Source organism: Semicossyphus pulcher, unplaced genomic scaffold (assembly GCF_022749685.1).
Source record: "Semicossyphus pulcher isolate SPU_LCO1_2020_fin unplaced genomic scaffold, fSemPul1.0.p SCAF_5, whole genome shotgun sequence".
In the NCBI taxonomy this organism is placed as follows: domain Eukaryota; kingdom Metazoa; phylum Chordata; class Actinopteri; order Labriformes; family Labridae; genus Semicossyphus; species Semicossyphus pulcher.
Genome location: NW_027211726.1, coordinates 231234 through 248724, shown reverse-complemented (window position 1 = coordinate 248724; position 17491 = coordinate 231234). Strand labels below are relative to the sequence as shown.

General features: G+C 43.1%; 1 protein-coding gene across 11 annotated transcripts in view; it reads left to right on the top strand.

The window, feature by feature from the left end:
- LOC138608528 (regulating synaptic membrane exocytosis protein 2-like) overlaps positions 1-10811 on the top strand; it is a 42049-nt gene extending 31238 nt beyond the window's left edge. For 10 of the 11 annotated variants that reach the window (XM_069681134.1, XM_069681133.1, XM_069681132.1 and 7 more), the window contains 9 exons: positions 3476-3498; positions 3595-3686; positions 4577-4726; positions 4889-5070; positions 6135-6270; positions 6465-6577; positions 6732-6833; positions 7073-7212; positions 10198-10811. In XM_069681134.1, the coding sequence (XP_069537235.1) occupies positions 3476-3498; positions 3595-3686; positions 4577-4726; positions 4889-5070; positions 6135-6270; positions 6465-6577; positions 6732-6833; positions 7073-7212; positions 10198-10383 (1124 nt within the window). In that variant the 3' untranslated portion in view covers positions 10384-10811. The remainder of the gene's footprint in view (positions 1-3475; positions 3499-3594; positions 3687-4576; positions 4727-4888; positions 5071-6134; positions 6271-6464; positions 6578-6731; positions 6834-7072; positions 7213-10197) is intronic. The other variant, XM_069681137.1, reaches the window with a different exon arrangement.
- The last annotated feature ends 6680 nt before the right edge of the window (positions 10812-17491 follow it).

Below are 17491 nucleotides of genomic sequence, written 5' to 3'. Positions count from 1 at the left end.
ACACAGCCACCTACCGAACCCGTCCTGCCCCCTACACCTGCCCCAACACCTTCCCCTGCTCCAACACCTGCCCTCAGCCCACAGACTCCAGGTGTGTACATCACAGGTTTGATGTGTGTCCAGTCAGTCCAGTGCTGTAGAACCAGTAGAACCAGTAGAACCAGTAGATTGGAACCTGATAGATGTGTGTGTGTTTCTATGGTGTTTATTAGTTATAAAGAAAAACAGGCACATGAACAAACAGAACTCACCTGCAACTTGTCCATACTCACCTGTCATGTTGATTTTCAGACCTTGAGGTTGGAGATTCACTATATTCACGGTCTGACATTTTTCTTGTGATGTCATGCTCAGGGTGTGAAGCTCAGATGCTGTTATGATGTCGTACTGTTGAGTTCTAGGTTTGCAGAGAATCAGAAACATTTCTGTAATTTATAGTCAAACATCAGAGAGACATCAGGACATATGTCAAGCTCAAACAACATCATTTCCAACCATCGGGTAAGTCCGCTAACTTAAACATGTTAGCTATGAAGCGGTCGACTGGTCACTGTAATTTATGTCAAGTAAAAAGTAAACGGTTTTTAAATATGTTGTTTCATTTGAAATTTGAGATCTCCAGATTTACACTTTTTCAGTTGCTCTCAAAGAGAAGCTGTGAAAGCCCTGAGCATGACGTCCAAGCAAAATGGCCACCATGTGAATATGTTGAATGGAATACATAGTGAGTGATGTCTCCGCTCTTTGATTGGTCACTAGGAATACTGACCTCTGATTGGCTGTTTGGTCTGATCAGTAACACAGTCAAAGACAGGAAGTCGCCTGAGAGAATGACCAATGACGCTTTTAGAAATATGTCACCTGACGACAGGCGTTTCATAATCCGACTCACTGTGAACTAAAACGGTGTCAGTGAACGCCTCACACACCTGCTGTATGTGTCTGGGTTTAAAGACTAACGGTGTGTCCGAAACCGCATACTATCTTACTAATCATATTAATCATGTTAATCATACTAATCATACTAATCATACTAACCGTGACGTAAAATTGAGTATGCTATGCGTTCCCATCTCATAGTATGCAATTTTATGTATGCGAGAAATGCCCGGATATTTGAGTATGAGACGGGAGCTCACTGGTTGTACTCAACCGCCCCAAAATGCATTGCGGCTATTCATCTTCTACTATGGCGGAGATGGACCGGAGATCAGAGCGGACACACGTAAACGATTAATTAAGTCACGTGATACGGAGAAGACGGCTCTGAGTATGATGCCACCGGCATCCTAACAGTCAGGTTAGTAGGCAGTATGCAGTACATACTGTTTGAGTCTGTAGTCGGCAGCACGTTAGTATGCGGTTTCAGACACAGCATAATACAACTCCATACTACTCATTCATCCATCCATTCATCCATTCATTCAACCATTCATCCATTCATTCAACCATTCAATCATCCCTTCAATCATCTATTCAACCATTCATCCATTCAATCATCCCTTCATCCATCCATTCATCCATTCATTCAACCATTCATCCATTCATTCAACCATTCAATCATCCCTTCAATCATCTATTCAACCATTCATCCATTCAATCATCCCTTCATCCATCCATTCATCCATTCATTCAACCATTCAATCATCCATTCATCCATTCATCCCTTCAATCATCCATTCATCCATTCAATCATCCATTCAACCATTCATCCATTCAATCATCCATTCATCCATTCATCCATTCATTCATTCAACCATCCATTCATCCCTTCAATCATCTATTCATCCATTCAATCATCCATTCAACCATTCATCCATTCAATCATTCATTCATCCATTCATCCATTCAACCATTCATTCAACCATTCAATCATCCCTTCAATCATCTATTCAACCATTCATCCATTCATCCATTCATTCAACCATTCAATCATCCATTCATCCATTCATCCCTTCAATCATCCATTCATCCATTCAATCATCCATTCAACCATTCATCCATTCAATCATCCATTCAACCATTCATCCATTCAATCATTCATTCATCCATTCATCCATTCATCCATTCAATCATCCATTCAATCATCCATTCATCCATTCATTCATCCATTCATCCATTCAACCATTCAATCATCCCTTCAATCATCTATTCAACCATTCATCCATTCAATCATCCCTTCATCCATCCATTCAATCATCCCTTCAATCATCCATTCATCCATTCATCCCTTCAATCATCCATTCATCCATTCAATCATCCATTCAATCATTCATTCATCCATTCATCCATTCATTCATCCATTCATCCATTCAATCATCCATTATTCCATTCATTTGTTTATTAATTTATTTATTCTTCATTTATTCATTCATTCATTCATTCATTCCTTCCTGTGTCCGTCTAACATCACATTACACTTGTCGGCTGCAGAGCCAGACAGACGCTCAGCCACACCTGGAGGGACTAGAAAAGGTATGTTAGAGTCTCAGGTGATCACCTGAACATTTCACAGTGTCTCTATAGTCTGACCTATCATCTCTCTCTCTGCTGTGATGCAGAGGTCACATGGGAGGACCAGCAGAAAAAAACAACCAACGGTATGGTACCACCTTTTAGCCACATCCACCCTTGGACAGGTAGCCCCTCCCCCTGTAGAAAGTTCACTCACCTGAGTTTGTGATTAGCTAGTGATTAGAGGAAGTGCAGCAGGGAGCCTTATATGGGTTTCCTGTCATTTTAGTCACCTGTTCCACCATCTGTCCGTACAGTTATTAATTTATCCATTCATTCTCTCCTGCTTTCAAGTGTTTATCAATCATTTCCTGTTGATTCTCTTCTTCTTCTATCATCTATCATCTGTCCATCCTCCGTCCATGATGGTGACATGAAGGCGAGGTGTTAACACCGAGTTTAGATGGTAAATATTCTGTTTCAAGTGAACATTTCATGTCGTCAGTAAATCTCCAAAAACAGTTTTGTAGACAAATGAAAACAATCTACAGTCACGTTGTTTGTCTGGTCAGCTGACAGTTACGTTGTTTGTTTGGTCAGCTGACAGTTACGTTGTTTGTCTGGTCAGCTGACAGTTACGTTGTTTGTTTGGTCAGCTGACAGTTACGTTGTTTTTCTGGTCAGCTGACAGTTACGTTGTTTTTCTGGTCAGCTGACAGTTACGTTGTTTGTCTGGTCAGCTGACAGTTACGTTGTTTTTCTGGTCAGCTGACAGTTACGTTGTTTGTCTGGTCAGCTGACAGTTAGGTTGTTTGTCTGGTCAGCTGACAGTTACGTTGTTTGTCTGGTCAGCTGACAGTTACGTTGTTTGTCTGGTCAGCTGTCTGCTCAGAGCTGCTGTTCGGGACAGGAGATGATTGGTTGTTTGATTAGTGGTGTGATGTCACAGGATTAACTGACATCACCTTAGCTATGACATCAGTGTGTGTAATAAACTAAATGTCCTCTCGTGTCTCTGCAGGTGTGATGAAGGATCCATCAAAGGTATCCGACCGAAAAATACTTCATCAACATATGACATGATTATTACATCACTGATGATGTCACCCCAGCTCACCTGTAATCTGTATGTGTGTCCAGATGCGAGACAGTCTGTCCTTTAAATCATCAGACAGTGATGTCAGCGAGATGTCAGCCATGTCCAACGACACGCGCTCAGTTCCCAAGACAAGGTGAGACCGGCAGCCAATCACAGAGCAGGTTACACCTGGCTTTGTTAAACTCGGGGTGTAGAGCAGCTGTGTGAGCGCTGGTGTAAAACAATGTCGATCAGTTAAAAATGTCCTGATCATTGGTCTTTCAGATTTCATATGAACTTGTTTTGGTGGGTGATAAAAACCAAAACAAATTTATTTTGGGTGATATTAACAGATTTTGGGTAAATTGTTTTTACTTGCATGGAATTTTTAATCGTGTTGTCATGACAACCCAACTTCACATTGTCGGGCATATAAGATGTTCATCCTCAATTCATGAGCTCTAAAGCAGTGGTTCTCAACCTGGGGTCCGTCCCCCCCTTTGGGGGGCGCCAAAGATTGCTGAGGGTGCGAGAGGCTTTGTCTGCACTGAGATTGTCAACATTAGATTTGCACATGTTGAATAAAATCATTAAAAAAGAAATTACTTGATCATCAAAGGTCTCTTCAACTATTGAAATATATATTGTCGGCCCTCGTTCCAATATAGTAACTTTGTAGGCCACACCTCTGTCAGCTGGGGGGGGGGGGCGCTCACCCTTTCTTAGATACAAGCGGGGGGGGGTCCAAAGAAAACAGTTTGGGAACCACTGCTCTAAACGGCGTGACTCTGCCAGCAAGACAAAATCTAAGTTACAACATGCTGATGATCCTCTTTTTGATAGCATGTTAGCGTGTGCTGTTGATTAAGTATCTGTTAGCATATTAGCATGCACTTCTGGTCTTGCAACTGATAGCATGGTAGCACATGCTACTGAATCTGTTTTTAATAGCATGTTAGCATGTGCTAATTTATAATTATCTTCTTTCTTGTTGCACTTTCCTGTCTGCATGCTTCTGTTCTCTCCTCTCATTGGCTGAGACAGTCGGACAGAGGTTCTGGAGCGCCAATCAGTGGAATTGGGGGTGGGGTCAGAGGGAACACAGGAAGTAGCTGGGGAGGCAGAGGGTGGAGCCACACTTCAGAAGAGTGAATCAGTTGAAGAAGGAGAGGAGGCGGAGCCTGAGCCTTCAAAGTAAGCAAGTGACCTGTGAGACGCACCAGACCATTCTTCATAGCAACAGTAGTGACCCCGCCCACTTCCTCTGTGTGCTGATGTGACCTACTCCACCCAGTCCTTGCCCCACTCCTAACTCTGGTGATTGACAGGTGTGGTTGTTCCTCTCTTCTCTTGTAGGGCGGCGGCAGCTGCAGCTCCTCTCACCAAGTCCTCGAGCGTCGGCGGAGAAATTTGTTCTTTGGGGAGAAACGACGACGACGATGACGACAAGAAGCGCCGCTCGAGCTTTGGAGCAAAAATGATGGGAATGGTGGGACTGGGAAAGAAGAGTCAGAGCGCCTCCCAGCTCAACCCGGAGGGTCAGTCCCAGTTTAACCAGAATAGTGACATGTTTAATACGTGTGTCCCACAGGGATCAATGTCAGGCCCCCTGCAGTTTACACACATAGCATTAGATTTTTTTAATTCCCATGTTTTTATCAGCTCAGGTTTCATTTAGATTCAGTTCTTGCAGCATCAAAATAACCCCGAGGAGACCCAGCAGCCCAAACTCCAAAATCCAAAGATTTAATGTGATTCTGATACTTCAACAGAGCTCGTTTGTCCATCAGTAACAGAGAACAATTGTTTATACACTTACATTTACACCGTATACAGGTGGAAACTCTGAAGACAAGAACTTTGATGAGATGTTATTTGTTTAATGAAAATGTGAAAATATTGTTTTAACACAAAGTTTTTCTTAAAAAAGCTGCTGAGTCACACTGCTGCTCCTGATTGGTCCAACAGATTCTAGCAGCTGCTGATAAAATCTCTCGTTCGGAGGTTGATCAGTTTGACCTGTTGCTCTTACATTTAGTGACATCACAAAATCGTCAGGTTAAAAACACTACAGAATCGTTTTCAAGAGACTCAAGCGGGAGAATCAGTTTCAGTCACGAAAGGTCAGAGGTCATTCTTTTGTTATTGATGATGTCATTCATGAGGTCATCCTGTTTCTCAGATGTTTTTAATTAATCTACAGATCAACAGGATCATCGTGTCCTGATGAACGCAACTCTGAAACTCAAACATTTATTCTGTTTGGGTCTCCTCCTGCTGCCCCCTGCTGTCTCTCTGCTGCCCCCTGCTGTTTCTGCTGCCCCCTGCTGTCTCTGCTGCCCCCTGCTGTCTCTCTGCTGCCCCCTCCTGTCTCTCTGCCCCATGCTGTCTCTCTGCTGCCCCCTCCTGTCTCTCTGCCCCATGCTGTCTCTCTGCTGCCTCCTGCTGTCTCTCTGCTGCCCCCTGCTGTCTCTTTGCTGCCCCCTGCTGTCTCTCTGCTGCCCCTGCTGTTGATGCTGGGGTAAACACAGGTAGTCACTGCAGAAGTTCAGTGTTGGTCAGTGGCTGGTTTCACTTCCTGTTTCTCTCTCGGTGTGTCCAGAGGAGGAGAAGAAGAAGAAGGTGGTGAGACTTCCTGTCCAGAGGAGCGTAGAGACCGGTTTGGCCATCGAGTTTAAATCTCGTTTCACCCGCCAGCTGAGCCGAGACCCGGACGCCGAGGAACCCAAACCTGGAGCGTAGGAATTCCTCCTGTTTCTATAACCACGCCCCTTTTTATCTGTCACTCCCCTTTTTCCTGATCTTCTTCTTTTTCTTAGGTTTTGTTTTCATATTTTTTCAGTTTTTCGTCCTCGTCTTTAGTTTTTTCTCTGATATCTGATTTGAAGTCTGTACTCGTTCATTCTTTGTATTGTCCGCTCTGTCTCTTCAGTCTGATATTTCCGGGAGTGAAGCTGGCGTCAGACAAACATTTTACAGGCTTCCTTGAGGGATTAGGCCCCGCCCAGCTGGCTGGACGGCAGACTCTGGCTACGCCCCCTATGGGTAATCACATGTGATTGGTTTCATTATTTTCAGTTATACATCAGTAACAGTTTGAAAAAGTGACTCTGAACTGTCCAACACACAAACACCTGCACCTGACTTCTCTGTGACATCACATAACGTCAGCTCCTCTGATTGGCTGTGTCGTGGTCAGGTGACATCCAGATCGGGATGGTGTACAGGAAGGAGCGTCTGGACGTGGAGGTGATCCGAGCAAGGGGGCTTGTGGGTAAACAAGGCAACAAGAATACTCCAGGTGAAAACACTACACACAAATACACACTATCATAGTGTACTACTCACTGCGCTGTACTGATACTTGTACTGTTTAGGGGCCGTATGTCTACACATTATATGATATCACATTAATTACATACACGTCTTCAAACACATGCATGTTCATCTGAGATCCACTACGACTGTACAACCATGTACATACATATCTATACATCTGTGTGTGTGTGTGTGTGTGTGTGTGTGTGTGTGTGTGTGTAGCTCCATATGTGAAGGTTTACCTGATGGATAACGGGAAATGTGTGCTGAAGAGAAGAACTCGTCTGGCGAGAAAAACCCTCGACCCTCTTTACCAACAACAGCTGCAGTTTGAGGAGAATCCAGAAGGAAAAGTGCTTCAGGTACTAACTATGCTATATACTGTATACATATATAATGTTTATATACAGATATATACAGTATATCTGTATATAAACATTATATATATAATGTACAACGATCAGCCGAGCATGTGAACACGTACAAGGAATTTGACTGGAGTCTACAGGGAGGACAGACAATAAGAAATAAGACAGCAGTGGAGTGAAGCTAAATATAACAGCTATGACTATGAACACTCATGAATATTTACAGTGTAAAATACACACAGTATGTACAGGTGCATATTTTCGTGCTGATGCAGTGTAATGTTTGCATGCTGACAACAGGGAGTGTTTAAGCAGTGAATAAATAGTAAGAACACAAATGTCCTGGCACACTGGATGTTTGTGTCGCATGAATTGTTCCTGACCGTCTGCGACTAAAGTCAAGAGTTCATCAGAGTCTCCGCCTTGTTATTTTTGTAGGTGAGTGCTCTGTACGTCCTGTGCTCGGCCTTTTTCCTGATGTCTGAGTCTTTTTAGTTAGTAAGCGTCTCTTTGCTTCCCTGATCTCCTTCACCAGTGTGTTCCTGGCCTGCTTGTACAGGACCCCACTTCTGTAGGCCTCCTCCTTGGCCTGACGCAGTCTCCTCAGTTTTGCAGCGAACCAAGGTTCATTGTTAAGCTAATGTACGATGTCACAGTGTCAGTAAGTTCATCCAGGTCTGTGGCTGCAGCATCAAAAACAGACCAGTCCGTGCAGTCAAAGCAGGCCTTCTTTACCGTCTTCACTACAGGCTCAGCATAATTTCTGCCTGTAGGTAGGAATAAGATGGACGAGACAGTGGTCAGCTGTGTTGTGCATGTTCGCCCTTAAAAAGAGCTGGCTCAGTTAAGGTTAGGGTTCGGCTCTTCTTCAGTAGCAGTTACACGAACTCTGTTACCATTAGTTTATTGTGATATTAAAATTTATTTTTCTTTGTTTATAGTCACTCCCGACATATACAGCTGTAAAACACAGTGCTCAGCAATTCTTGGTACCTCTCCGAATGTGAGTCACTGTCTCCAGAGAGAACTACGCTTTTGTTCTCGTCCATGAGTTTCACATCGATTTGTTCAGTTCACCCTTCAAGGGTTAGGGTTACGTGGTTCGCTCGGTAAATGTCCGGGATATGTTTACTGAGCCAGGTTTTAGTGAGACACAGGGTGGCGGATCTGCAAAAGTCTGTATTTGTTCTGTTGAGGAGCTGCAGTTCATCCATCTTGTAAGCCAGAGAGTGGACTTTCAAAAGGTGGATAAATGGGAGCGCAGTGTGTAATCCGCTGCAGTTTCACAAGCTCTTCTGCTCACTCCCCCTGTTGGCGTCTCTGGCAAATCCCATAAAGAGCTGCTGCTCCTCCAGCCAAAATCGCTGTAAAACTTTCCAGTTCAATGAAAACCAGTAAAGTAGTTTCACCAGAGGAAAGTCGAGAGAGCGCAGTACCAAGGCTGAAATCCACGGCACGTTCTTGATCTCGATCTAATATTGTGTCGGTCCCCTTCTGTCACCTAAACAGCCCTGACCCGTCGAGGCATGGACTCCACACGACCTCTGAAGGTGTGCTGAGGTATCTGCACCCAGACGTGAGCAGCAGATCCTTTAAGTCCTGTAAGTTGCGAGGTGGGGCCTCCATCGGACTTGTTTGTCCAGCACATCCCACAGACCCTCGATCTCGGATTGAGATCTGGAGAATCTGGAGGCCAAGTCAACACCTTGAACTCGTTTCGCAAACCATTCCTGAACCATGTCTGCAGTGTGGCAGGGCGCATCATCCTGCTGAGAGAGGCCACTGCCATTAGGGAATACTGTGTCCATGAAGGGGTGGACTTGGTCTGCAGCAATGTTTAGGAGGTGGTACGTGTCAAAGTAACATCCACATGAACGGCAGGACCCAAGGTTTCCCAGCAGAACATTGCCCAAAGCATCACACTGCCTCCGCCGGCTCGCCTTCTTCCCATAATGCATCCTGGTGTAAGAGACGCACTCGCAGCCGGCCATCCACATGATGTAAAAGAAAACATGATTCATCAGACCAGGCCTCCTTCTTCCATCGCTACGTGGTCCAGTTCTGATGTTCATTTTAGGAGTGGTGGACGGGGTCAGCATGGGATCCCTGACCGGTCTGCAGCTACACAACCCCATATACAACAACCTGTGATGCTCTGTGTGTTCTGACACCTTTCTATCAGAACCAGCAGTAACTCTTTCAGCAGTTTGAGCTACAGCAGCTCTTCTGTTGGATCGGACCACACGGGCCAGCCTTCGCTCCCCACGAGCATCAATGAGCCTTGGCCGCCCATGACTCTGTCAGCGGTTCACTGCTTTTCCTTCCTTGGTCCACTTTTGGTCGGTCCTGACTGCTGCAGACCGCAACACCCCACAAGAGCTGCAGTCATGCAGTCGTCTCAACATCACAATTTGGCCCTTGTCAAAATCACTCACATCGTCACACTTTTCCATTGGTGTATATCTCACTTTTAAAATCTTGAGCTATATCTAAAGCCGCTTTCCCACTTGTCAAAAAACCCACTAACAGTCGGCTTTTTTGCTTAATGTGAAAGGTTACAATCAGCTCTCAGACCCGGGTCAAATGACTCTTAATTATGGCCTCAGCTTCAATCGGCATTGATGGGAACACAAAACCTGTGTCGGCACGCTAATCTCCGCCCCCTTTCCGGCCCTATACACTGCCTGTCAGCACCAGTGTCCGCTCACACTTGAAGCTGTTTGTTGGCACTTACTGACTTCGTTCCCTCCTGTCTTGATCGTTGCTTGTGTTGTATTAACTCTCAGATGTACGTCGCTTTGGGCAAAAGTGTCTGCTAAATGAAATTGTAACATTGTAACATTGGGAAAAGAGACAATCGGCATCTACAAGCAGGCCTTCCCGGGTCTGAAAAACCTGCATCAACGCACTAATTAACCTGTCTCTCTCTCTCTGTCTCTCACTGCCTGTCTTTCTCACTGTCTGCCTGTCTGTCTGCAGATCATTGTATGGGGGGACTACGGTCGGATGGATCATAAATCTTTTATGGGAGCTGCTCAGATCTTATTGGATGATCTGGATCTGTCCAACATGGTGATTGGCTGGTTCAAACTGTTTCCTGCCACCTCATTGGTTGACCCCGCCTTGGCCCCTCTGACCAATAAGGAGACAGAGGGCAAGTCGTAGGAAACATGACAACTTAATCACCACAGTAACGGGCTGGGAGCGGATGCATGGTTGCTGGGTGGAGCCTAAGAAATACCTCCTCTGCTGCTGCATGCTGCATGATGACATCACAGTGATGACCTAACAGCATCACAGTGATGTCACCAGAAGGAGAGAGGCTTTGCCCCTTGACGCTAAAACAGGAAATGATCTTCCCAGTGAGCGCAGGGCCCCACAGCAAAGGATGCTGGGGAAAAAGGGACTAGAGTCAACGTGAACTCCAGCTGCCAGCCAATCACAGTGGCTCCCCCGAGTGACTGTAAGAGACATGGACTAATCATTAACATGGAGACACAGCAACATGTTGTTTATGTTTGTGCATGAACAAAAAAACAACTGTGAAATAAATAAAAATAAAAAGGATTCTCTCATGTGATCTACATTTCCACACGGCTGGTTCTGTAAAGGTTCTACATGACCACACGGCTAGTTCTGTAAAGGTTCTACATGACCACACGGCTGGTTCTGTAAAGGTTCTACATGTTTCACTGACATGACTCTGGTTCTATAAAGGTTCTACATGTTTCACTGTAGTGACTTTGGTTTTATAAAGGTTCTAAATGTTTCACTGACCCGACTGGTTTTATAAAGGTTCTACATGTTTCACTGACCCGACTGGTTTTATAAAGGTTCTACATGTTTCACTGACGTGACTTTGGTTTTATAAAGGTTCTAAATGTTTCACTGACTGGACTGGTTTTATAAAGGTTCTACATGTTTCAATGATGTGACTTTGGTTTTATAATGGTTCTACATGTTTCACTGACCCAACTGGTTTTATAAAGGTTCTACATGTTTCACTGACCCAACTGGTTTTATAAAGGTTCTAAATGTTTCACTGACTGGACTGGTTTTATAAAGGTTCTACATGTTTCACTGACGTGACTTTGGTTTTATAAAGGTTCTACATGTTTCACTGACGTGACTTTGGTTTTATAAAGGTTCTACATGTTTCACTGACCCGACTGGTTTTATAAAGGTTCTACATGTTTCACTGACCCAACTGGTTTTATAAAGGTTCTACATGTTTCACTGACGTGACTTTGGTTTTATAAAGGTTCTACATGTTTCACTGACCCGACTGGTTTTATAAAGGTTCTACATGTTTCACTGACCCAACTGGTTTTATAAAGGTTCTACATGTTTCACTGACCCAAGTGGTTTTATAAAGGTTCTACATGTTTCACTGACATGACTCTGGTTCTATAAAGGTTCTACATGTTTCACTGACGTGACTTTGGTTTTATAAAGGTTCTAAATGTTTCACTGACTGGACTGGTTCTGTAAAGGTTCTACATGACCACACAGCTAGTTCTGTAAAGGTTCTACATGACCACACGGCTGGTTCTGTAAAGGTTCTACATGACCACATGGCTAGTTCTGTAAAGGTTCTACATGACCACACGGCTGGTTCTGTAAAGGTTCTACATGTTTCACTGACATGACTCTGGTTCTATAAAGGTTCTACATGTTTCACTGACGTGACTTTGGTTTTATAAAGGTTCTAAATGTTTCACTGACTGGACTGGTTTTATAAAGGTTCTACATGTTTCACTGACCCGACTGGTTTTATAAAGGTTCTACATGTTTCACTGTAGTGACTTTGGTTTTATAAAGGTTCTAAATGTTTTACTGACTGGACTGGTTTTATAAAGGTTCTACATGTTTCAATGATGTGACTTTGGTTTTATAAAGGTTCTACATGTTTCACTGACCCAACTGGTTTTATAAAGGTTCTACATGTTTCACTGACATGACTTTGGTTTTACAAAGGTTCTAAATGTTTCACTGACCCGACTCGTTTTATAAAGGTTCTACATGTTTCACTGACCCGACTCGTTTTATAAAGGTTCTACATGTTTCACTGACCCAACTGGTTTTATAAAGGTTCTAAATGTTTCACTGACCCGACTGGTTTTATAAAGGTTCTACATGTTTCACTGACCCAACTGGTTTTATAAAGGTTCTACATGTTTCACTGACCCGACTGGTTTTATAAAGGTTCTACATGTTTCACTGTAGTGACTTTGGTTTTATAAAGGTTCTAAATGTTTCACTGACTGGACTGGTTTTATAAAGGTTCTACATGTTTCACTGACCCGACTGGTTTTATAAAGGTTCTACATGTTTCACTGTAGTGACTTTGGTTTTATAAAGGTTCTAAATGTTTCACTGACTGGACTGGTTTTATAAAGGTTCTACATGTTTCAATGATGTGACTTTGGTTTTATAAAGGTTCTACATGTTTCACTGACCCAACTGGTTTTATAAAGGTTCTACATGTTTCACTGACCCAACTGGTTTTATAAAGGTTCTACATGTTTCACTGACATGACTCTGGTTCTATAAAGGTTCTACATGTTTCACTGACGTGACTTTGGTTTTATAAAGGTTCTAAATGTTTCACTGACTGGACTGGTTCTGTAAAGGTTCTACATGACCACACAGCTAGTTCTGTAAAGGTTCTACATGACCACACGGCTGGTTCTGTAAAGGTTCTACATGACCACATGGCTAGTTCTGTAAAGGTTCTACATGACCACACGGCTGGTTCTGTAAAGGTTCTACATGTTTCACTGACATGACTCTGGTTCTATAAAGGTTCTACATGTTTCACTGACGTGACTTTGGTTTTATAAAGGTTCTAAATGTTTCACTGACTGGACTGGTTTTATAAAGGTTCTACATGTTTCACTGACCCGACTGGTTTTATAAAGGTTCTACATGTTTCACTGTAGTGACTTTGGTTTTATAAAGGTTCTAAATGTTTTACTGACTGGACTGGTTTTATAAAGGTTCTACATGTTTCAATGATGTGACTTTGGTTTTATAAAGGTTCTACATGTTTCACTGACCCAACTGGTTTTATAAAGGTTCTACATGTTTCACTGACATGACTTTGGTTTTACAAAGGTTCTAAATGTTTCACTGACCCGACTCGTTTTATAAAGGTTCTACATGTTTCACTGACCCGACTCGTTTTATAAAGGTTCTACATGTTTCACTGACCCAACTGGTTTTATAAAGGTTCTAAATGTTTCACTGACCCGACTGGTTTTATAAAGGTTCTACATGTTTCACTGACCCAACTGGTTTTATAAAGGTTCTACATGTTTCACTGACCCGACTGGTTTTATAAAGGTTCTACATGTTTCACTGTAGTGACTTTGGTTTTATAAAGGTTCTAAATGTTTCACTGACTGGACTGGTTTTATAAAGGTTCTACATGTTTCACTGACCCGACTGGTTTTATAAAGGTTCTACATGTTTCACTGTAGTGACTTTGGTTTTATAAAGGTTCTAAATGTTTCACTGACTGGACTGGTTTTATAAAGGTTCTACATGTTTCAATGATGTGACTTTGGTTTTATAAAGGTTCTACATGTTTCACTGACCCAACTGGTTTTATAAAGGTTCTACATGTTTCACTGACCCAACTGGTTTTATAAAGGTTCTACATGTTTCACTGACATGACTTTGGTTTTACAAAGGTTCTTAATGTTTCACTGATTGGACTGGTTTTATAAAGGTTCTACATGTTTCAATGATGTGACTTTGGTTTTATAAAGGTTCTACATGTTTCACTGACCCAACTGGTTTTATAAAGGTTCTACATGTTTCACTGACATGACTTTGGTTTTACAAAGGTTCTAAATGTTTCACTGACCCGACTCGTTTTATAAAGGTTCTACATGTTTCACTGACCCGACTCGTTTTATAAAGGTTCTACATGTTTCACTGACCCAACTGGTTTTATAAAGGTTCTAAATGTTTCACTGACCCGACTGGTTTTATAAAGGTTCTACATGTTTCACTGACCCAACTGGTTTTATAAAGGTTCTACATGTTTCACTGACCCGACTGGTTTTATAAAGGTTCTACATGTTTCACTGACCCAACTGGTTTTGTAAAGGTTCTACATGTTTCACTGACATGACTTTGGTTTTACAAAGGTTCTACATGTTTCACTGACCCGACTGGTTTTATAAAGGTTCTACATGTTTCACTGACCCGACTCGTTTTATAAAGGTTCTACATGTTTCACTGACCCAACTGGTTTTATAAAGGTTCTAAATGTTTCACTGACCCGACTCGTTTTATAAAGGTTCTACATGTTTCACTGACCCAACTGGTTTTATAAAGGTTCTACATGTTTCACTGACATGACTTTGGTTTTACAAAGGTTCGACGTGTTTCACTGACACGACTTTGGTTTTACAAAGGTTCTACATGACCACACAACTGGTTCTATAAAGGTTCTACATGTTTTAATGACATAACTTTGGTTTTATAAAGGTTCTACATGTTTCACTGACGAGACTCTGGTTCAAAAGAGCTGAAACTAAGTTTTGGTCTAGGGTTGATTTGAAGACTAGAACTGAAGATAGCTGCCTCTCCACCACCTCGACCAGTGTCTGGAGGAATATGAGTATTAAGATGACTGGGAGGAGTGGATTCATTTAAGCTGACATATTCTTCCTGACACAGCCAAGTCTCAGTTAAAGAGAGTAAATCAATATGATCATCTGATATCAGGTCGTTCACTAATAGAGCTTTAGATGACAGGGATCTGATAGTTAACAGACCAGATTTATTCCTCGTATTTAATTTCAGTTGTTGTTTTAATTTTAATTACCTTTTTTATTTAAGTTTGAATTGACTGTATTAAAAGGCCTGGGTTGGGGGGCAGACACAGTCTATATAACATTAACATTGTGGCTGGGAAACTGCTCACAAGGAAGCATAGAGGAGTGTGTAGGACTGCAGCTCTGCCTCCTGTTCTCAACTGTGGCTTGTCAGGTTAGTCTCACCTTTGTCTTATCTTGTTCAACTTTGTTTCTTTTTAGGGGTTGGGTAATCTGCTCAGTGCTCATACCAAAATTACACAGCTCTGGAGTCGTCCTGACGGACACAGATTCACAGACTGGTCTTGCCTTAAACGAAGAGGATTCTATACTAATCCACCCCAGAACGTCTTCCTGAGGAACAAGGCTCACAATTTGCGCCATCTGTGTCGGGTGCAGACCTTAGCTGCCCCGGAAACTCCCCCACAGGGGTGCTGTGATGGAGAGATCCACTCACAGTCCTTTTACCCTCAATGCTCACCAGTTGCTGTTGAACTTACTATGTATTATTGATTTCAGAAATGTACATCATGATTTCAAAATATCAGGTGCAAGGTGTGCACGAAAGCGATAATTAAGTATTGATTAAGCTAAAAGAATGAAATAATAGATTAAAATATAAAATCAATTAAAAGAAAATAATTAAATTAAAATAATTAAGTAAAATTAGATAAGAAGTTATATGAATGCAGCAGTAAATAAAAGCGCTTAGAGAGCCGTTTTAAAAGATCTAACTCATGGAGAAAGCCTCAGGTGCTCTGGTAGCTTGTTCCTCAGGTACTCTGGTAGCGTGTTCCTCAGGTACTCTGGTAGCGTGTTCCTCAGGTACTCTGGTAACTTGTTCGTTAGGTGCTCTGGTAGCTTGTCCTCAGGTACTCCGGTAACTTGTTCCTCAGGTACTCCGGTAACTTGTTCCTCAGGTACTCTGGTAGCTTGTTCCTCAGGTACTCTGGTAGCTTGTTCCACAGGTACTCTGGTAATTTGGTCATCAGGTACTCTGGTAGCTTGTTCCTCAGGTACTCTGGTAACTTGTTCTACAGGTAATCTGGTAGCTTGTCCACATGTACTCTGGTAGTTTGTCCACAGGTACTCTGGTAGCTTGTTCCTCAGGTACTCTGGTAACTTGTCCTACAGGTACTCTGGTAGCTTGTTCCTTGGGTACTCTGGTAACTTGTTCCTCAGGTACTCTGGTTACTTGTTCCATGGGTACTCTGGTAGCTTGTTCCTCGGGTACTCTGGTAGCTTGTTCCTCGGGTACTCTGGTAATACTCTGGTAACTTGTTCCTCAGGTACTCTGGTAGCTTGTTCCTCGGGTACTCTGGTAGCATGTTCCTTGGGTACTCTGGTTACTTGTTCTACAGGTATTCTGGTAGCTTGTTTCTCAGGTACTCCTGTAGCTTGTTCCTCGGGTACTCTGTTAGCTTGTCCACAGGTACTCTGGTAACTTGTTCCTTGGGTACTCTGGTATCTTGTTCCTCGGGTACTCTCGTAGCTTGTTCCACAGGTACTCTGGTAATACTCTGGTAACTTGTTCCTCAGGTACTCTGGTAGCTTGTTCCTCGGGTACTCTGGTAGCATGTTCCTTGGGTACTCTGGTAATACTCTGGTAACTTGTTCCTCAGGTACTCTGGTAGCTTGTTCCTCGGGTACTCTGGTAGCATGTTCCTTGGGTACTCTGGTAACTTGTTCCTCAGGTACTCTGGTTACTTGTTCCATGGGTACTCTGGTATCTTGTTCCTCGGGTACTCTGGTAGCTTGTTCCTCGGGTACTATGGTAGCATGTTCCTTGGGTACTCTGGTAGCTTGTTCCTCGGGTACTCTGGTAGCTTGTTCCTCGGGTACTCTGGTAATACTCTGGTAACTTGTTCCTCAGGTACTCTGGTAGCTTGTTCCTCGGGTACTCTGGTAGCATGTTCCTTGGGTACTCTGGTTACTTGTTCTACAGGTATTCTGGTAGCTTGTTTCTCAGGTACTCCTGTAGCTTGTTCCTCGGGTACTCTGTTAGCTTGTCCACAGGTACTCTGGTAACTTGTTCCTTGGGTACTCTGGTATCTTGTTCCTCGGGTACTCTCGTAGCTTGTTCCACAGGTACTCTGGTAATTTGGTCATCAGGTACTCTGGTAGCTTGTCCACAGGTACTCTGGTAGTTTGTCCACAGGTACTCTGGTAACTTGTTCTACGGGTACTCTGGTAGCTTGTTCTACGGGTACTCTGGTAGCTTGTCCACAGGTACTCTGGTAGCTTGTTCTACGGGTACTCTGGTAGCTTGTCCACAGGTACTCTGGTAACTTGTTCTACGGGTACTCTGGTAGCTTGTCCACAGGTACTCTGGTAGCTTGTTCCTCAGGGACTCTGGTAGCGTGTTCCTCAGGTACTGTGGTAACTTGTTCCTTAGGTGCTCTGGTAGCTTGTTCCTCGGGTACTCTGGTAGCTTGTTCCACAGG